Below are 21,588 nucleotides of genomic sequence, written 5' to 3'. Positions count from 1 at the left end.
AGGAAATGAACATGGCTGTTAAAGAAAATTGTTTCATTAGGAGGTGCAGTTAAGGAATAAAATGGTTCACAGCTTTTATCTGTTTTGTATCAACAACAATTTGCTGCTAATTTCTTGAGGGTAATTTTAAAAAATTTAAACAAGCCTTAGCTGAACATGCAGGATGTTCTTCCCAAGGAACCAGAGCGGAGTTAATCGAAATTAGTTCTTAAGAAGTCATAAAGGGACAAGAGCTGCGGAAACGAACGCATTTTTATTTTTTCTATTTATGCGCCTGTAATGACCCTTCTTAAAAAATAAGAATTTACCAAAACTTTAAGAATTAAAGCAATTTAAGGATAATGTTGGATATAAAAATAAAGAGATCTATTGTAAATAAAGCCTTCTAAACTGAATCAACACTTTGCATATCTACTGGCCACTGTAACACCCAGTATTCAGCAAGAGGAATCTCTTAAAAAGATGTGAATTTGACTTAAGACTTAGTAAACTCTCTGTAACTTTGTTGATTCTACAAAGTTTTTTGATACAATTGATTGAAGTGCATTATGGAAATGAATGGTTCTCAAAACAAACAAACAAAATTTATACAGGTTTCCCACTGACATTACTTCAATGGAACACACTTGTACACAGTTTTAGCACATAAAGAGGTATATTCAGTTTTGCCCCATATCTGCTTCTGTCTGCCGACAAGATTATATCAGACACCTTATAAGCTACCGTTCGCTGCAACCTACACCATTATCACTTCTGCACCAAACATTAATACTTGCCCCAATGCAGACAGAGAATCATGATATGTCAATCCAGAGAATGTGTCTTACCAGTAAGCATATTTTCAAATGTTTCTAAATAAATATCCAAAACTATGACGTTGTTAGTCAGTCAATAGTGTATTAAACAGATTGCTAAAACATATATAAAATGTTGATGCATTTCTGGCTCAATAGAAATAGCTTTGAGGCACGGGTCAACTTTGTGCTCTTAAAATGCAACCACAAATATGGACAATGCTCATTGTCACATCCGATCACATCATCCTCACTACAGCTGTCGGCAAAAGAAAATAATGAGCTGTCCATTTCCATAAGATGTGCTATTGCTAGACACTGAAGTGGTTCTCCTAAAGAGCAGAATAAGCCTTGAAATAACAATTTAAGCCTTGGTAATGCTGCTCCTATGTAACACCATTTACCGGTATCTTACTAAGATGGCACATTTCTGGGGTAACTTACTTGGAGTCTGGCCTTGTGGGCCAATTATTCATTGTACTCCACATTTCATGGACATCTATGGCAATGCAAATTATGTCAAAAATGAAACTAATAAATGATTGAACTAAACTAAAATTATTTACCCATAAGCCTGAACAATGTACAAAATGCATTGTTTCTGGTTCTCAAAAGGTAATATAAAATGTATGACAAAAGCAACTAATTACTTCAGAGAACCCCACTAGTGTTTTTGTTTTTATTATTTAAAAATGTGCCTTAAGAAATATTTAAAGGCATTACTTACCTGTCTATGGCAGACAGAACAAAGCCCTATATCTATTCTGGCAGAAAGTGATGGTAATGAGTCACAGCTCAGTGCTCGCAGACAGTTTGAACTGTCCAGACAACCAGAGTGCAGGAAATGAGTACACACTGATGAAGCCTCATCATGAGCTTGTGCATGCCCTCTGCTTCTAATCACTCCGGGTATCTTTGTTATACCAAGTGTTTTTATGAAGTAAAGACTATCTTGTGAAAGTGATTTTGCTAACAGTAAAGATTACACAAACTAATTCCATATGAGAAATAAAACATTACAATTCTGTTCAAGTTGATGTTGGAGGACGTTGTATGTTGTATCTACGTGATGATTTCCTTGTGTGTCATTATTAAAAGGCATGCTACACACAGAGAAAAAGGCAAGCATGCACATGTTAACTCAATACCTCTGGTTTCTTTATACCAAACAGACGAGGCTTTGGGATGAAGCCCGCAGGAGGAGCCAGAGGATCCGTCTTTGGAACAGGAATGAACCCTGGAGGTCGCATCAAAAGATTTTGTTTGGGAGGTGCTAGGCTGGTCAGTTTGGCAGGGATAAAACCAGGTGGTGGAGTCAATGGATTCTGTTTGGGTGCAGGAATGAAACCAGCAGGTGGCACCAAAGAATTTGGTTTTGGAGGGGGTAAAAAACCTGGTGGAGGGGTGAGGGGGTTTGCCTTTGGTGGCACTGGGTTTGGAGCTGCAGTTGGTGCAACAGATGAGACTTCTTCTTGTTTTTCCACTGATGATTTTACCTCCTCTTCTTCTGCCTTCTCTTTCTCCTCCTCTTCTTCTTGCTGCTTCACTTCCTCTTTTGTATCCTCTTTGCGGTCCAGAGTGCGGGTGCGAAGTCGGTGCTCCTTGGTTCGAACTCTGCCCATCAAACTGGCCAGTCCCACAGATATGTCATCCTTGTCCTCTCCAGCAGCCTTAGGTTTTGTTAGAGTCGTATTTGACGCTGTGGGCTGACTCTGCTCTTCTGTACCAGCAGGCACCACTCGCCTGACAACTCTCCTCACAACTCGTATCACCTTTTTACCACCAGTGCTCTCCTCGTGCTCAGGAGTATCCGGTCCCACCATGGCACCGTTACTTTTGGACCCTTCAGCTGATGATGGAGTCAGTTGTGGACCACTGGCTGTGTCAGCGACAGGATTAGTGACTGACTGAGGCTGACTACTGTCAGACTGGACAGAAGCAGAGCAAGATGGTATAGATTATTCCATTGGTGTTTAACACAGGAAGAAGAAAAAAACTTTCAGTTTGGGGCGGGTTCCGAGTTGAGAAAGTTTCAAGGAGATTATTCTGAATGGAACTCTAAGCTGGACTTTAATTTGCATATTTTAAACTTGCGGTCAAGTAATTCTGGCAGGCCAATGAATTCAGCACAGCCCAACAATTTCAAATTTAAAAGTTAATGGGAAAGTTTAAATTGATATGCACATGCATATTGAGAAGTAATTTTTCTGAATAACAGTCTTGGTGGCAGTACAGCCCCAAAAAATCTACTTACTAATAAAAGCGGTAAAGAAAAGTGCTCCAGCTTGCAAATATTAGGGTGAAGGGTCAATGACTCTAATATAATCCTTAATTGATTGTTCATGCTTTGCATTTAAGGAATTAATAGAGGTGCACTAAGAAATTGGTTGGTGTTGGATTTAAAACTTGACTGGCTCTAAATGGTGATTGGCTGGTCAGAAACTAAAAATGTAAATTTTTTTCTGATCAGTAATCACATCTTATCTGAACACTACTATGCCAACATACTGACAACACTCTTCGATCTTGTAGTTCTTAATGACTAGGAAGGCTCAACCAGCTTCAGCATCAGTGAAGATTAATGTTTTATTTTATTTTAGGATTAGTGTTAGGAGATATTATTTTGACATTTTTTCCACAAAGCAGAACAAAGAATGTAATTGCTTACAATATTTTACTCAACTGAAATCAGAACCAGACAAGGTTTTGGCAAAAGTATTCATCAGAAATTGAGCACAAAATACTAATCAGTGCATCTAAATGTTCCATCCATTAGAGAAACAATTTATTTCACCAAAACATGTGACATTAGAACTTTAGCAATTAAATTACCCCCTTTTTTGTCAGATTGTTTGGATAATTTTTTTAAAGGTGTAAAACCTCTCACAAACAAACATGCCATTATCAGTTCTGTCAACAAAAACAATGTTTTAACAAGAAACTGCATTAAACATTCAAATGAAAAGCTAAACTCTCAAAACCACTCCAAATTATTTCAATATAGCTCATTGTTATATTTAACCAAGCAGACATTAAATGAATACGTGCTGGCAACACATGCATCTGAAAGACAACTTACTTCTGCTTTGTTCTCAACTTTAGCCTATATAAAAAGACATAGCCAAACATAAAACAGAATGATCACACTATGCAAACCAACACTCTACACATCAGAATTAATATTTATGTACAGGCAACAATTAACATGATGCAGAGGTGAAACACCTTTTGCTCCCAGAAGGAGAAGCGTGATCTGTACGCCATGGTGACAGGCCAGAAGTCATGGATTTACACTGGAATATGGAGAACAAAATAATGGAATGAGGGAGAAAATGGGAGTCAGCCAGAGAAGAAGGGATGAAGGTTGTGGCTAAAATGAAAAAGAAATAAAGTTCAGGGATAAGCCATGGAATACTGTAGACTTTATTTCAGCACAACGGGTTATTCGGCAAAAGATCAGAGAGACTGTAAAGCACTGAGAATAAAAAAAAAACATGAATAAAATGATGAAATTATGTCAATGCAGTAAATGTATCATATATTAGATTTGTTCTATTAAAAAGAATAGAACAAATTGGGTAATCCATGACAGAGGAAACGACACAAAAGATGTTTCCAACAGTACAAAAACCGCAACAGTATATAATAGTAATTACAGACGTGTATAATTTCTAAAGATTTTTAGAACTTCCAGCAGTTTCTCAAAAGTTAAACTACAACATGGTGATACCACAGGAAGAATTAGCTACACAGCAACTACTCCACCATCTCAGGCCCTGCTTTCATCAGCGTCCACTCCTATAAATAGTAGGTTGAGTAGCAAAGGAGGCCATTCTGAGACCCTATCAAAGCTCTAATGGAAGTACTAGAGGTTAGCCCTGAGAAGATCACCCCACTCATACAGCACACTCAATCTGCCAGAGGTTCAAACCCATTACCTCCTCTCTGGGCCTGGTTAACCTTCTGATCTTGCCTCAGACGCCGGAGCAGTCCAGTCACACCTAAAGGTAGGGTAAGACCTGAATCTGACGGGAGCATGCACACTCAAAGCCCCGAGAGGGAGGGTGATCTCAAGGGTGGGGACATAGTCCGAGCTGCACAGTGAGACTGGGGGTTTAGGGATAGAGAGCAGGGGGGAGTAATGTGAGAAGAGCCAGGCTGGGGGATGGAAGAGGGACAGCTGCTGAAATACAGAGGGGATATTAATAGTTTGCAAAACTACTGCTACCGCCTTATCTCACTGCCACGTTGCCCTCCTCGTGACAAAGAATCCAAAATAAAGACTTACTAATCAAGCAGTGCTTAAACATTTTTAAGCCTCCCAGAAACTTCTTATAAACAAAAACAAAACAATGGAACAACACATATCTGGTTACTTTAATGGGAGGATATTTCAGTAAGAGGCTTTTTAAGTCATAAAAAACAGCGGAAATTATTTTACCCAAGGCCAAAATACATCTTTAAATTGTATGACATGTTGGTTACTTGATATTTAAAACCACAAGAGGGAGCTATAAACCTACAGTTCACAGCAGGGTCTGCTTTAGCACTCTATTGACCCACATTCTATGCTGTGTTGCTTTTTTGCATGAAAAGGAACAACCAAACACGACATCCCAAAGTTTATTAGTAATGTATTTAACTAATTAGCATTAAAGTTAAACCTACCTATGCGGTCTCTAAAGAAAAAAAAAAAATGTCTGAAACGTCATTGTTGTAAAACCAGTTAGGTCATTCCTCATTTAGGGAGGAATGACTAAAAGGCGGATATTTACCTCAATGTCAGCTTGGCACGCAGAAGAGAAACAAAGACAAGGAAACACAAAAACTGGCTGAACTAGGTAGGAATGAATCAACCCAATCAAGCACATTATTCACAAACATCTGAACATCAGCTATCTGGTGATCAAATCAAGTGCATTTTAGACATGATAAAAGCAAAGGCATCTGGCGTTACATTTAAATGCAAATGTCCAGTCAACCATGTGCAAAAATTAAGCCTTCCTGCAAAACGCTCCAAACAGATAAAATAGGATAAATTTTCCTGCTAAGCCCATACATTTGAATGTTAACAGCGAGCAGTATCCAGTCACACATGCAGCATTCCTGCTCTGTCTAGCACAGACTGCTAATCCCCCTGAGTCTGTTACTGGGATGCAGCAATGTGTGGACTATTTGTCCACACATGGCTTGCACTGAGTAAAGATTAAACACTGTACGGCACAGAAACCACTGATTCTGACCCAGATAAGCCCTTCCGTACTTTGAATTTAGTTACCTGGCTCATGAACTGTAACATAAAGTGAAGACTAACAGCAGACTTTACACTTTTCTTGTATGCAAGGTTAATGTCTCAGGGATAAAGTACAGAAGCATGTACCAGCATGGTGAGTCGCAGCAGTAAAATAGTGCTGAGCCAACGGAAGCCTCAACTGACAGTTATCTACACAACGGGTTGTGCTGCAGGGCTCTTATTGCCAAAAAGGAGTGGTTCCCCTTCATCATTACCATATAGTAGCTCAGGATAATAGACAGCTTGTTTTTTTTTTATCAAATCGCATTTTAAAATGAACTGATTTTGATTATATAGTGGACCTCTGCCTATTCATACTTCAGTATTTCCTAATTTTTCTGTGAAACAACTCCAACTTATTCGCAGAAATCCACCAATTCACCAATTTTTTTTGTAGTGCATTCCTGAAACATTCAAGAGAAATTGCAGCTTGGGAACATGGAACTTGGCACAATGCTACTGCTAGCACTGACAAAGTAGCCAGTCAAGGAGCTGAAGTCCTTAATGCTGTTTGACAGTAACCCAATAATGGAAATAACGAGGATTGACAATATTAGCTTCTGCAGTAGTGCCAGGATGTTTTTCATTGTACGTATAAATGCATATTAGGTTACATGTGGTGTGTCGACTACTGAAAATAGGCAGTTCTAAGTGTTTCTACAGGGGGGCCTAAGTTTTAATTATTCAAGGGTGGCTGAAGTGAAGTAAAGTGAAGTGAAGGTGGTTGAGGACTATAAATACAGTCGGTGTTCACCAGGAATACAAACTGAACTGCAGGAGCCACAGTGACCATAGTACCTAGAGGAAGGGACAGAGCAGACTTCACGTCTTTAGGAAGCTTAGGTCTTTTGGAGTTCGCAGCAAGATGCTGCATATCTACTATAAGTCTGTTGTAGAGAGCGTAATCTTTTCTGAAATCATCTGTTGGGGCAACAACATCAGTTGTTTATCCTTGTAAAGGCTAAACAACCTGTTAAAGCAGGTTGCTTCTGTTCAAGGCATGACTGTGGAATCAATGATGATTATGGTGTGGTCATGATTATTTCTTCCTAAAAATAAAGAAAACAACCTTGAGTATCCTCTTCGTGAGACAGTCACACAACAGTGTCTTCAATTGGAGGCTTCTTCAGAACTGCCGCGATACAGACCGCTACAGGACATCCTTCCTGCCCACAGTCAACAGCCTCTACAACTTTTTGAAGAAACATGAATAATATGAGCAATAACATTTAATTAAATACTTTTAAATTGAAATTAATTGAATATAAATTGGGCGTGATTGACTTGCTAAATACCTGTGTTGTGGATTCCAAACTAATAGAATTAAAGTGATTATAATTTCAAACTACATTAAAATGTGTAACACAAAGTTACGTCTTCCAGTCTAACCAGAGATCAAAAATAAGAATTGATTCTAAAGCATGAACATTTTCTCACACATTTGGTGGTAAAACTAATGATGTACATGCAGTACAAACATAGTTCCTAATTGCCAACAAGAAAAGTAGGTGTCAAGCAAGTAAATACAACTCAGGGAAAATTAATGGGTGTCTGTAACACACCCTGGAATGTCAGGTATCTGTCACACAGTATGTGATGTTTAGTTCCTGTTGCTGTGAAGACAGAAAATAAAAGCATCCAATTTCGCTTACTCTTTTTACGTATGAGTTCAATAGAATAGAAAGAAAAGAATGATCTCGTGTTTTTAAGATTTGTCATAAACCAGGTCATTTTATACAAATAAACTCCTCCCGTTTCTAATTCCTGTTTGAAACTACTTCCTCTGTTGTATCCGCCCACTGACAATGGGGATAATACAACCTGACTAGACAGGTTGTGGAAGACATGACGGCATTTAATAATTTCTGTCTTCTAAAATCACTTGTGAACTATACAACACCAGACCTCATATAAATGCATTATAAATGTCGGAGTATAATATAAAGCAGCTATGCAGATATGTGGACCAAAACAACAAAATAATTACTAAATAAATAAAAAAAACAAAGTCATTTCAAATGGATTTTGGCTCAAACATTCAGCAGGAAAGTGTTTGATGTTACAGCTTAAAATACAACAAGCCAATACAAAAAATTAAAACTACTTTAATCAAATTTAGCCTCTCTTTTTGCCTCCAGAGCAGTAAAACAGTTGTTGGGGATCTGCTACTGACTTTTTAAGAATGACAAATATGTTAATCTTATCAGATAATGCAGAACTTATTTTGAGCTTGATGGATTTAGATTGAGAAAAAGATTTAATTTTTGAGGGGAGAAGGGAAGAGTGATGATAAATTAGTGAGAAAAACTAAGAGGGGCATTAAGCAGCCAAAAGCAGACCAGAGTTGTAATCAAAAACCATATGATGATGAAGCAGAGAAGGAAAAAAAAAGGGACAGACAGTGCAGCGCAAGAGAGCAGGTGTTTAGCTGATACCAGTCCAGCCACTTTTTGTTCAGTAACAGGCTTATTATTATTGTATTCTCCCTGCAGTTACAGTGGTTGCTGGGCAACGTCACATTGATGACAAAGTCGTTCCACAAAGTCACTGCTTGCTTGCAATCATCATCTGGCTATAGCTCCATGTCAACCAGACACACAAGAGAGCATCATCAATCTTCGCATGTACATGAGGCAGTTAATCACATTTCAATAAAACAACAAAAACAAATAAAATACCACATGGAAAAGCTTCACAAATCAAATTTGAGAAGCAGAGCTCCAGATTCAGAACATGTTCTTATTATAACTACCTATAAATAGTTCTGTTGGTTCTGGGTCACCCTCACAAGCACATTTTCTTTCATTTGCCCTGTCTCATAATTAGCTAGACAGGCTGGATGTGGATAACGTAGAAAAGGACAAACAGCTCTTTAAAAACAGCAAATGTACGCTGTACATGTATTTTCTAGTGTGTACATCAAACTAAACTCACCAAATTCACCCAACTTTCTTGATGTAACTGACTTAATAGCATACTACCAGGCCAAGACAAGCCTGTTCTCTGAACCTTTCTGCCAGGACAACAAACAGCACCAAGCGCAAATTAAGGTGTTTGTTGTGCCAGCTAATAAAGAGTTTAACTTAATGGCCCTCTGCTTGCTGCCCACAATTATACTGGAGAAAAGAGCTCAGAACGGGCCGCCAGCCAAGTCTTACCAGACCATATGGCCATCGGCTGTGGTGGCGTTCGAGCCGTTGTTTCTTTCAGCGTCCCATTGTTTGGTCTCAAAGGGATGGGGGGCTGGCAGGGGGATTATATGTACACCCGAACACATTCTCTCTTTCAAAACAGACCCATACACACACGCTAGACACTCCCCCATACAAGCGAGCACAAAAATCACATTACTGGTGTCATAACAGTTATACCCATTATCTAGACATGAAGAAAAATAACAGATGAAGGGATGGGGATCTTTTTCTTGCTTAAATACTGATAACTGACTCAGGAAAACAACACGGCAAATCCAAAAATGCTTAATTTTTTAATGTTCTATATCCTCAATTATTAGTTCATTAACTCCATATTCCAGGCCTGAAGTCAGTTTTAAAATGAGTTTAAGATCCTTTCATGCAGACCATGGATCTTATTGATATAACATAAAAATTTCTTATACTAAACATTTAAAACCTTCTTGTAAATGTAAAAATCATATGGCACAAAAAGCTACATCCAGCAGCAAATTTAATTTGTCAACAAATGCATCCGAACTACATTTAAAATGTAATTGTGTTTGTTGGAAGAAAAGGAAGAAAAGGAAAAAAATAATAAATGCTTTGCCTTTGGGTATTCTCAATGCCAGAACATTCTTAATGATTTGTGATGAAGAAATGTGACACTACATTGAGATAGAAGCCTCTCTGACATCTGACAACGTCCCTAATCAATAATAGATGCATGATGACAAAAGAAATGATGTTGACGAGTAAATACTGTAGGTTATCTGATATTTGGGTTTATAGACCACATGGTTAAAAGAGTGCACTGACCAATTACTTTGGATAAGTACAGAGGAATTCTTCCAAGTAGGAATGACAAGACCCATCACATAATTATAGCCCAAGGTAAAAACAGGAAAGGACTTGGAATAGTAGGTGTGAAATTGTACTCACATCGAAGATATCTTTGGGCAGAGCTTGAATGGTCCTCAGCCAGCTGCGGTTCAACTCGCTAAGCTCCAAAATCGGCTGCACCTTTAGCCGGACTGCCTCTCCTGACTGACGGATCATCTCCACAATTTCATCCCTGTTTTTGCTCTCCACGTTGATTCCATTGATTTCCACAAGCCTGTCTCCTGGCACCAGGCCCAAAGCCCAGTCCTTGGTACCTGCGCCTGGTTCTGCAAAATGTACAACTCGCCGGCACACGCTTCCGTCCTGTTGTCTCTCAATCATGGTGGTCCTCCTCAAAGAAAAGCCGAAGTCCCCAGTGTTTCGCCTCTGAATCTCAAGCTCTCTTGGATCTGGTACTGGTGGAGTGATGAGCACAGGCAACTGAAGGTCTATGCCAGGGAAGGTCTTCTCTACAATCTCAGGAATGTAAACCTTAGCCATGCCTTTTGGGTTGGGAAAGGACACTGAATTGAAGGTAGACCTGCTCCAATCTGAGAGACTTGGGTTGCTACCATCTATACTCTTTTGACTCATAGTTGCCTGCCTTTGACTCACTGATGAATTGGTCTTAGCCAGTTCCCCAAATTTAGCTGCCCTCTCCTTTACAGAGCAGCGCTGAGGTTCCACTTGATTACAAATCTGATCTTCAGAGGTACTTCCAGACGTTTGTCTTGCATCAGGCTCCTGGGTATTGGGAAGATGATCTTTCTCTACATTTGTCAGAGAAAGCTCTGTGTTACTAGCCACTTTAATTGGAATAGGGTTCGAGATCTCCAGCTTGGCCCTAGATTGCCTCTTGGTGCTTGCTCTGTTCACATGGAAGAACCCCCTACGTATGCTTATCTCTTCCAGGCTTTTCAACTCTGACTGGGACATCCGTTCTTTTTTCTCTTTCTTGTCCTTCTTTTCCTTTTTGCCCAGCTCCTTTTCCTTCTCCTTGTCTTTCTTGATTAGGTGAAACATGCTTTAGGTTCTTTGTTGTTACTCAGCAGATTAATTTGTTTAAGCGGGTCCAATTTTTGCATCAGAGTCTTGTGAAAAATATGAGGGAGCATATGCTATGGATGAGAAGTCAAGTAAGAAGAAAAAGAAAAAAAGAATATGAGATTTTTAGAATTTTACTGGAAACACTGACATTCACACAGTTCCAATCAAAGCCTTACTGGAAAACCTGGTAAATCTAAGGAAAAAAAAAACTGGTGCCTTAAAAGAAACATAATTCAAGCATATCTGAATTACTTTAAAGTTTATTTATGCTTGTTGCTACTGCTTTGCCAAAATATTAACATATAGTGAGGATTTTATTCTGTCATATTACAACAACAAAATATGATACATTTTTGAAAGATTTTGCATTATAAACTATCACAAACTAGAGCAGGGGTGCCCAAGTCAAATTCTTGAGCTCTACTATCCTGCAACTTTTAGTTGCATCTCTGCTGCTACACACCTGAATGGATAATTTTCAAGCCTTTGCAGAGTTAGTAGATGCTGATGAGCCATTTGATTCAGACATGTTTGAGAAAGAAGGCATGTAAAACTTGCAGGATGGTAGATCTTGAGTAATGGACTTGGGCACCCCAGAATTAGTGCATGAACTGGAAGGGCATTAATACATGATAATTATTTTTCAAAAATAAAAACCTTAAAAGTGATTTTGGATTTATACTCCACCCCTAAAAGGTATTGGACCAGTTTTCTTTTCTAGTTGAAGAATAGCCCTCACAGGTCAGTGCTCTGCATATTCATTATGGTGTTCAATTTTGGCCTCCTTTAACTAGAATACCTTTTTCACATGTATGCTGCCTCCCTCTGCAAATAAACTTTTGACCTTTGTCTTTCATCTAAGCACTGTACTTTTAAGGCTACATATATGTGGAGCACACCATGTCCTGTCAACACTCTTCCACCTGAGCTCTCTGCAACTCCTCCAGAGTTTTTATTGGCCTCTTGAAGGCTTCTCTGAATAAATTCCTTATAATAATTTTCTCCTTTTCTGGCTTATTCGTTTTAGTGGAAAGCCTTGTCTTGGTAGGTTTAAAGTTGTGCTACACTCTTTCCATTTCCAGATGATAAACTGAGCCAGGCTCTGAGATTTGCTAAGCTTGGAATGCCATTTTAGAACCTAATTCTACTTTAAACTTCAGAACTTTGGTGTGTTCCTTGGTATGGCTTGGTTGCATTCTTTCATTCATAAAACAGCTGGTTTTTTATCCTGAGATTAAAAAAAACAACAACAACATAAGAGTAGACTATTTACACTAGGTTACTTCTAAAATGCATTGGAATACAAATATAGCCCACAATTTTAAGATTTATAATTTTAAAAACTATTTCACATTTTTCTTTTTACTTCACTCATTCACTACTCTGTACTGGTCTAATCGCATACAATAATTTACAAAGAACTTTATTGTGAGATGGCAAAGATATAAAAAGTTGTCAGGAATAATGGACTGTATAAGCAACAACGTTACAGCTGGAAGTTGCAAAAACAAAAAGTTGTTTAAGATTGTGTGATACAATAAAATGACACTTCCTATTCCTGCATCAACTGTATTTACATTGAGGACACAAAATGATCTCAAAGGACACAATTTTGAGGACACAAAATGCATTAGGAAGAACAGACAAAAAGAAAAGGGGAATAGCCTCTCTGTCTGTGCACTTACACATCTGTGACACAGTTTATCTGAAGTCGCCCTAGATACACACACTGTTCAGAGGAGCTTTGACGTTATCTTCGTCGTTCTCAAACTGTCAGCCTCACCCTAAAGTGATGGAGTACAATTAAACGTTAATGCATCTACGCACAGATGGCAAAGCTACTTTAGTTTTGGGTGAACACAAACAAATTTCGCATTTAATCCACACTTAATCGTGTCCTTTGAGGCCCAAGATACAGTAAAATAAAGAAACATAATATTTCGACACATTTAGAGTTTCATAAAGTGACAAGTCTTCTTGAAGCTCGTATCCGTCACCGTACATCATGTGTCGCTTGTTTGCGCTTTGACAAGTGCTCAGCTTGGCCATAATGCTCTCCCTTTAAGCTGCTTTGCCCTCATTCTTTAGCACTGGCTTTAGGAAACACTTAGAAGCAGAGTGTAAAAATGTCTGTTATAAAAATTAACACAGAGTAAATGCTGTTTAGAAGGTCTAACAACGACCTACCTGGGACTGCTCAAAGGTGACAGCGCTGTCGGCTTACCAGAAGTTTTCGGCATGTTTTTTTTTTCCTTCTAATTGTCAGTAGGTGAGGGAATGTACTCGTGATGCCTTCATGTACCGACCATAAACTCCGAATTTAGAGTACTGAGTTTTGACGTAAATAACTCTTGGGAATTACAATGATTTCTTATTGTCATTGTGTTGTTCTTTTTGTGTGCGTGTTTATCTATGTGTCTATGTTTATTGGTGGGCTCCTCGGGTGGTTGGGGCGCTGGAAGGGGGATGCTCGGGGATTTATTATGCATATTTTAAAATTAACATACTTTAAGCTTTAAGCTTAAGCAGACTATATATCAGTTGCATAAAAGTGCAATTGCATTTTCATTCTCAGTATACAATAGAAGAGATGATCAAAATTTTTAGCTCGTCATTTTTTTTTATTGATTCTAACTTTAACATTTTCATCTGCCCGTGAACGCGTCGCTGTGCACACTAGAGAGCAGTGACCCCTTCTGGACTATTTATTTAACAAGAGAATGTAGATATAGATTTTTCCCTTGCTATAGAGTTTTGCCTATTAATAATCAACCATGACGTTTTTTTAGTAGATTAAATATTTGATAACATAATTATGTTTTTTCATTGTTTTTCTTATTGCTAAAGCTGTTTTTTTATTTTATTGTTAGTCATTTCCTTTTTTTAACATATATGAAGTGAAAATGACAATTTTAAAAATAAAAAAAATGTTCAGATATTTCTCTGTCTAAAAAACAACAAGCTATTTTTTAATTCTAAGTCATAAGTTTAAAAAAAAAATTCTTAAGTTTTCTTTCTTATAGCATATCGGTCACAGATGCATTTGAAATCTGATATATCCGAACATGAAACAAAATTAGCAATAATTACTACTTGACAAGCTTATTCAAATTAAGATGACTTATGTAATTACAATCTAAAGATTGACAGTCAACTCATTTAGATGTTTTTAGTTTCTTCAGCAAAAGGTAATATAACTGCAGAAATAAGTTATATCATGTGAGAGTAAATTCAGAAAAAAAAAACATAAATTAGATACATTTATTCAGTAGGGAGAAAAATCAAAGCTTAAGAAATATATAAACTTTTAGCAAAATGACAAGTGGCAGAATTTTTGGTTTCCTTTCCATTTCCATACAAGTAGCACTTTGAGTTCTTCTATAACATTTTACAACTACTTTTTGTACGATATTGCCAGATGGTAAAGTCCTGGATAAAATGAAAGATTTTTTGGTTTTGGTTTTTTATCTGATAGAGTATTTCTGTGTTCATTTTACAATATGGTGACAGTCATTATCCGAGAGAAAGACCCATTGATGATTCATTGTCAGCTGACAGAGTGCACTGTATTTTTATTTAAAATAGATTCAGTACTCTGTGTTCCTAGTCTTGTTCTTTGTTTAGCTCAGTGTTGTTTCTGTTTGACTGTAGTTCAGTGCTTTCTTGGCGATTCTAGCTGATTACAATTATTTCTTGTGTCTAGTTATGTAACTCTAGTTTAAATTTGTTCTTTATGTCTACTCATTTTTTAGTGTTAGATTTACTTTCAAGTAAATCTACTTTCAAGTCCCCTGTGTGATCTCCTTCTTTTCTCTCTCTTCCTCAGCCTGCTGTCTGTTTTCTCCACTCACACCTGCAGTCAGCTAGCCAATCAGCCTAGGTCAATTGTTCCACATTCACTTTCCTCAGTACTTACACACTTCTGTTGCTCTCACTCATTGATAGTTCCTCCTGTTATATCCTGTTGATTCACTGACAGTCCTCTGCTGTCTTTTCCTTGGATTTATAGTTTTTGTTCTGCTCTGGCTCCCGGATATTTCTTGTAAGTTGTTGTTCTGCATATTTATTAAAATTACTAATCTACCCTATGCCTCTCCCTTCTGCATTTGGGTCCAACATTCTACCCGCAATCATGACAATTAGCATTACAGATTTGAGTGCTTTTCCACATATTGTTTCCATTGTTTCATGTCAAACCCACCTGATATTTTAGTGTCTGAAAGCCTATTGTAATCTGACCACTGTTTATGTGTGTGATGCTGTTATTGATTACTAATTAGAAATTCCTAGACTCTCTGAACAACCATCAAAACTGTTATTTGAACTCCAATTGATTTGCAAATTTTTAAGAGATGTGACTGCAATAAAAGAGTAATTTATTTAAAAGATGTAATTTACTGTGGGAGTTACTAAATGTGGTGGATACTGTACAAAACAATCCCATGTTTTTTCATGTCTGTACCTTAACAAAATTCTGTCTCTAAAAGTAAAAAATAATAATAATAATCTAAACAAAAGAACAGAAAGGGTTTGAAAAGGATTCACAGCCAAGACTTTTTTCCTTGTAGTATTTTGGCCACACTGTGTATTCTAGCCTTTCTGTGTTCCCTTTCATCTAAATTCCTAGCCGAGGTGCACTCCAAAATAGAGTCCGTCTCAAAGGAGATAGATGGGACCTGGTTTGGGTCCCTGGACGCAGCCGTGGTGGTCTGCAGGACGACTCTTCCATGCAAAGAATGCTTGAGTTCGAGCAACAGTGGGTTGCTGTAAGAGTACAAAGCCACCTGTTGTACGGGTTCCCTATCCGAGTCACAGCACATGCAGCATGCAGAGAACAGCACTCTGAAAATGTAAATCCATCCCAAATAATGCAGCTCCACAATGTTCAGGACGAAGCACCCAAGGCTGACGCTGAACATGAAGTTGAGGAAGATGGTCTTTTCCGTTGCTCGAGACACAAAGCAGTCGGTTCTGTTTGGACACGGGTAGGTCTCACAGCGAAACAGATGTGGGACTTCAAATCCGAAAAGGTAGTATTGCCCTATGAGGAAGACTATTTCCATAATGGAGCGCAGCAGAACGTGTATGATGTAAATAAATAGCACTTTACTAGAGAGCTGAGTTGGGTCCTCCTCTACTTCCTTCATTTCTCCTTCCAGCTGACTCCTCTCCTCATATTCATCTTCCTGCGAGCTCCAGTCCTCCTCTCCAGAAGTATTATCATAAGGATTACCAGTATCCAGCATCGTGTCTTTATCAATTCTTAAAGGTCCTTTTGATTCAAGCAAAGGTGAGGTCTTGGGTATCGAATTCACCTTCCTGACCTCGGGACTTTCATTCTTGGTAACCTTCTGCAAGACGTACACTATGTAGAAAATTGATGGCGTGGAGACGAGGACAATTTGAAAAACCCAAAAGCGCAAGTGGGAGACGGGGGCGAAGGTGTCGTAGCAGACGTTATTGCAGCCAGGCTGCAGGGTGTTACAGGTAAACTTGGACTGCTCGTCGCTGTAGACTGCGTCCCCTACAAGGGCCACAAGCATGATGCGGAAGATGAGCAGCATCGTCAGCCAAATCTTGCCGATGACAGTCGAATGGTTTTGAACTTCTGTCAAGAACCGACCCAGGATGGACCAATCCCCCATTTCTAAGGACACACCATATATGAAAAGATAGATACAGTCAGTAAATCATTAATTTATCTGAGCAGACTGAAAAAAAAATGCTTTCTCTAAACCAAATGGGCTTTTACAACTCTATTAAATTCAGTTAGACTATTTTTAGAAATTACTTTGTAGCTCAAACTGCCCATGTTTCTTTCAGATTATTGTATCATTATTAAACAGAAGTTTATGTGAGTAGGAAGAATCTCTCCTCATTAAACTATTATACAACAATAGAGTGTCTTCAGTCAGAAGATTCTTCAGCACTGCTGTACCACAGACTGCTACAAGATATAACTCCTGCCCACTGGCATCAGCATCTTCAACAGGTTTTTGAAGAAAATTGTCTGAGCTGCAACATTTAATTTCCCTATGTAATTAGTAATGTGTTTTTGAAATTGAATTACAAATCGTTAAGTGTGACGTCTCTTTGACTTTGAAATATATTTAGAGCTCTCACTGTTTGTTGTTGTTGTTGTTGTTGTTGTTGTTGTTGTTGTTGTTGTTGTTTTTGGGTGGATCAGAAGCTGAAACATTTGTCAACAATTACTCCAGAGTAATCTTCTTCATGATTTCCCACAATCAGCATTTTATAAAGACAAAATTATAATTAAGATGTATATTATTACTAGCAGACATTTGTTAACAAAATATCTCTTTTAAAAAACTAGGGACCACCACTTTTACATAATTTCAATTATCTTCAATTTTTCATTTTCACAAATGTGGAAGAATAAGGAGTTAGATGATAATAAAATTCTGAATATTTTTCATATTAATTAAACACCTAGTGGTTAATTGAAATTAATCAATAAGTTATAAAGGTAAATTTAAATCAGGCCAAAATATCTAATATCTCCAGCTCAATTTAACTTTATATATATATATATATATATATATATATATATATATATATATTTATTTTATTTTTATTTTTTATTTTTTTCGAAAAGAGCTTACCTTTGGAGTGTCTGAGGCTTTTATATTCAGAGGAGGATAAATATCAGAGGACACGGCGCGCATAGCTTTATTTTCATTATGGAGCCTGTTGCTGGATGTTATCGTGTCTTTTGAGCAGAAAACGGAGAGAATGGGCTGACCACACATATTCTCTTACTCTGACTCAAACGCTCATTGCACTGTATGTGAATAATGGCTTTCAATGTACAGTGGGACAAAGATTGAAATGTACAATGGGGGTACCTTCACTGAACAGCCATTCACTGATGACCAGAGAGTTCAAAGAATACGCTGGAAAGAGAGTGCAAAATGCCGATTCATCTTGATTTTACGGGTCCAGCTGAGCTTGGGTGTTTTTTAATGGTCTTATTGAAGGTACCTATTAAATATTTTGAGTTTAATATGAACAATAATCATGGTATTCATGTTTAATGGCAACAGGTTTTCTATAAAGTTTTCTGGAGAAACGTCTTTCACTTTTGTAAAATTCCTCCAGTAAAATTAAACTTTAAGGGTAATACACTACATGTAGAGTGAAACAAAAAGTACAACGCAGAATTCCAACTGTGAAACCTGGTGCTGGCAGCATCATGATGTTGGAATGCTCTTCTTCAACAGTAAGTAGAAAGGCGTTTATAGGTACTTGATCAGAAAAAAATGGAAGGGAATCCTGAAAAAAAAAGTTCTTAGAGGGGGTAAAAGTTTTGAGAGTGAGGCAAAGATTCACATTCCTGGAGGATGACAGCTGTAAACACAAACCCGGTATAGGTGGGTTTTGATCAGAGCAAGGTGGTTCTACAGGGGATTGTCTTGAGGGCTTGATACAAATCACTGCATCCTTTTAGGTCTACCTCAAGGTTTTGCAGTGCTTTGAGTTAGTTTATCACATAAAACCATCAAAAAGACAGTAGAAGGTTGTGGTCGAAAGGTAACAAAATCTAAAAATCTGTATTTTAAGGATAGGAGTGGTTTTGCAAGACACTTTGTGAGTCTAAAGGATTGATTGGGAAAAAAATCAAGCAGAGTGAAAAAGCCTTGTTTTAGTCATCACAGTCCCAAAACAACTTTCTCCTGTACTTTTCATAAAGGTATTTGGCATCAAACTTTATGCAAAGAGTAAACAACTCTTTCCAGTGATGTACATTCCAATGTTTGTACATTTATCTTGGTTGCAATAAAACTTTCCTTCCCTTCAGAAAACAGGAAACTATCATTGTTACAAGAAAAAGCCTTTTTTTTTTTTTTTTGCTGTGGAGGCAGTGGTGACCGATATTTTTGTTTCCTTGAAAAAGTTTTAAAAATTGGTGTTAACATACATTGTTTGTATTCAATCTGGGGGCATATTGATATTGAAAATTTCTGGCATAGTCTGGTTGGTATTATATCCAAACAACTGCAGCCTTGTTTCATACCTGAACACATGCAAAATATTTTTGTGTACAATACAATATTCTGTAACATAACTTCATAAGGTTACCAAAACAAAATTCTCAGCTGTCACTAAACTCTGCTACTTGGCAACATTAAGGCTTCTTATACGGCTAGAGTGCAGAAAGAAAGGTGGTCTAACACAAAACAAATATATTTTAACACCATTAAAGCATTCAGCTCACCCTGCACTTAACTGAAATAGTCACCAGAAACGACATGCAAATATAACCAGTACTGGAGAAAACTCAGCAACGTCCAAATGCCTGCAGCAGTCAGTCAGTCCATAAACACTTTTCATTTATCTTTGCAGTTTTCAAATTGTGAGTTCACCAGCCAATTTCCTTTTATTTATTTATTTTGATACTTAAAGCTTGTTATATTGGGATAAATCTTAGATGTGTTGAAGGACAAGTCATTGCCAAGCCTGATACAGTCCAATATCACATCAGCTTGTTTGTTTAAGCCTGGCCACTTATAAGCCTCCCATGAGGCTTCCCAAAAACCTCTGGTACGTAGGCTGGAGACATGCCACACTCTGGTCAGATGTCCACAAAACAGAAAGCAGTGTAGACCCCTTTCACAACGGAACAACATGAGTCCAGTGTCTTTATATTTGTGACAGATTAAATGTTATTTCTAATGCCTTATGAGAAGTGGGGGGTGAATATACATCAATGCACAAAAATCTAATCATCAAAAACATTTTCAGTGATGTCCTGATTTTTAGAGATGCACCCATTTCTAATAATTTCTACTCGCTGAAACTGCATCTTTTGATAATTGAATGTTCTCGTCAGAAATCAATAATGTAATGATGAAGAAAGTAAAAAAATAGTTTCTTGATGTTCAACTTAAAACACATGACTTTGTTGTGTTTTTATTTATTTTTTGGTCAGAAGTGGATGTTGCTATTTCTGTTTGGTTGGATTTTTCTGTGTCATGTTTACAATAATGACAAAATCACCAGCAGAGAAAAATTTATTTTGCCAGATAGGCACCAAATTCTGCAGTCACTGTGAACTGACACTGTAGATGTAATTGTTTCTTGCACTAGCGGAACAAGTCTGTGTCGGGCCGGGGGGCTGGGCCAATGACCGGGCTCCTCACATGTATCGCCTGCGCTGCTGGAAACTGTTGAGCGGAGAGGGGCGGGGGGCGCGGTGCGGGTTGGGACAGTAACTTACATATAACTTACTTTTTCCGTCTAAATCAGACATTAAAGCGTCTTGAAATCATTCCTCCCTCCCTGGCACCTCCAGACCCGGGCCCCCATCCGGCCCGGGCCCGGGGACAGCTGCCCCCCCAGTCCCCCCATAGCTCCGCGCCTGATTTCTTGTGCCTTATTAGAGTTGTCTCACATATTTTGTCATAAAACAAATCTAAACACAGATGGAATTAATAAATATTTAAATTTCGGATGACTTAACAGGGATAAACATTTTTTAAAGTCCAAATGCACATGGAGAAAAAAATAATGTTTTGAAATATCAGTAGTGACATCACAGAAATAAGCATATACCTGTGCTGGTACAACTAAAGTGAATATGTTTTAATAGCTAAGTAATCTTAAGTTCTAAAGCTTATGTGCACAGTATCTTATAGTCTACCGTGGTTTCAATGTGTATATTCATACTCAACTTGCAATGAAATCTTACTTTCTCTAGTGTGGAGCAATAAAGGATATTTCTAATCAATTCAATTCTAATATTATAGTTTTTTTTTTTTATAAGGACTTGAGCTTATGACTTTTTGAAAGTTTTTTTTCCCCGACAAAAATGAACAGTTTCTGCATTAAGGACATTTTTGAAGCATTCATTACATTTTATTTAATCAAAAAAGTTTCTGATCAATAAGATTTTCTAAGCCTGGAGTACATGGCTTCAGTCGTTTTCATTCAGCCATATCCCAAATCAAAAATAAACAATTTCAACACCTATAGCTGACATGTCTATAGCTGCAATTAAACTGTTATTCATGATATAAAGGTCGGATAGAGTAATATACGTGTTTATGACTCGAACCAAATCGCGACTTCTTTTTTTTTTTTTTTCCTAATTTAGTTTTAAAAGAGTGAAATGTTAACAGAGACTCAGCCGTTCCCGAGCCACATGCGACAATCTAATATAACAAATGCTCCTCAAAGCATCAGTTAAAAAAAAAAAAAAAACAACCATCCGGAGGGGTGTTCTGAATCCAAAAACACAAGATTACTTCTGAAAGGGGACGCCAGGATTCAAGAAATTTATTGTAAATGCATTTTTGACTTATGTTTTCAGATGCTATTATTTCTTTAATTGACTATAACGTCTCGGTCTCACATACAATAACACGCAGTATGTTTGAAA

General features: G+C 37.7%; 2 protein-coding genes across 11 annotated transcripts in view; both read right to left on the bottom strand.

The window, feature by feature from the left end:
- The window catches only part of LOC103475883 (unconventional myosin-XVIIIa-like), a 120,552-nt gene extending 107,060 nt beyond the window's left edge, over positions 1 to 13,492 (bottom strand). For 3 of the 10 annotated variants that reach the window (XM_081615571.1, XM_081615566.1, XM_081615568.1), the window contains exons 1-4: positions 4,733 to 5,314; positions 4,020 to 4,087; positions 3,874 to 3,897; positions 1,943 to 2,722 (exon numbers count right to left, since the gene is read on the bottom strand). In XM_081615571.1, the coding sequence (XP_081471697.1) occupies positions 1,943 to 2,722; positions 3,874 to 3,897; positions 4,020 to 4,058 (843 nt within the window). In that variant the 5' untranslated portion in view covers positions 4,059 to 4,087; positions 4,733 to 5,314. Of the gene's footprint in view, positions 1 to 1,942; positions 2,723 to 3,873; positions 3,898 to 4,019; positions 4,088 to 4,732; positions 5,315 to 10,202; positions 11,261 to 13,376 lie in introns of those variants that run through there. The other 7 variants (XM_081615567.1, XM_017308670.2, XM_081615570.1 and 4 more) reach the window with 4 other exon arrangements.
- A 1,992-nt stretch (positions 13,493 to 15,484) lies between these two features.
- Positions 15,485 to 16,992, bottom strand: LOC103475884 (gap junction delta-2 protein). Its single transcript, XM_074186872.2, has one exon. It carries the CDS (start codon positions 16,832 to 16,834, stop codon positions 15,731 to 15,733), a length of 1,104 nt encoding a protein of 367 aa, XP_074042973.1. The 5' UTR covers positions 16,835 to 16,992; the 3' UTR covers positions 15,485 to 15,730.
- Between the last annotated feature and the right edge of the window lie 4,596 nt (positions 16,993 to 21,588).

The sequence above is a fragment of the Poecilia reticulata genome, chromosome 14, assembly GCF_904066995.2.
Source record: "Poecilia reticulata chromosome 14, P_reticulata-male-v2, whole genome shotgun sequence".
In the NCBI taxonomy this organism is placed as follows: domain Eukaryota; kingdom Metazoa; phylum Chordata; class Actinopteri; order Cyprinodontiformes; family Poeciliidae; genus Poecilia; species Poecilia reticulata.
The sequence above is the reverse complement of the archived record's forward strand: the minus strand, read 5'-3'. Positions and strand labels throughout refer to the sequence as shown.

Coding starts and splice junctions, on each gene's coding strand:
- LOC103475884 (XM_074186872.2), bottom strand. CDS start 16,834: ATGGGGGATTGGTCCATCCTGGGTCGGTTCTTGACAGAAGTTCAAAAC.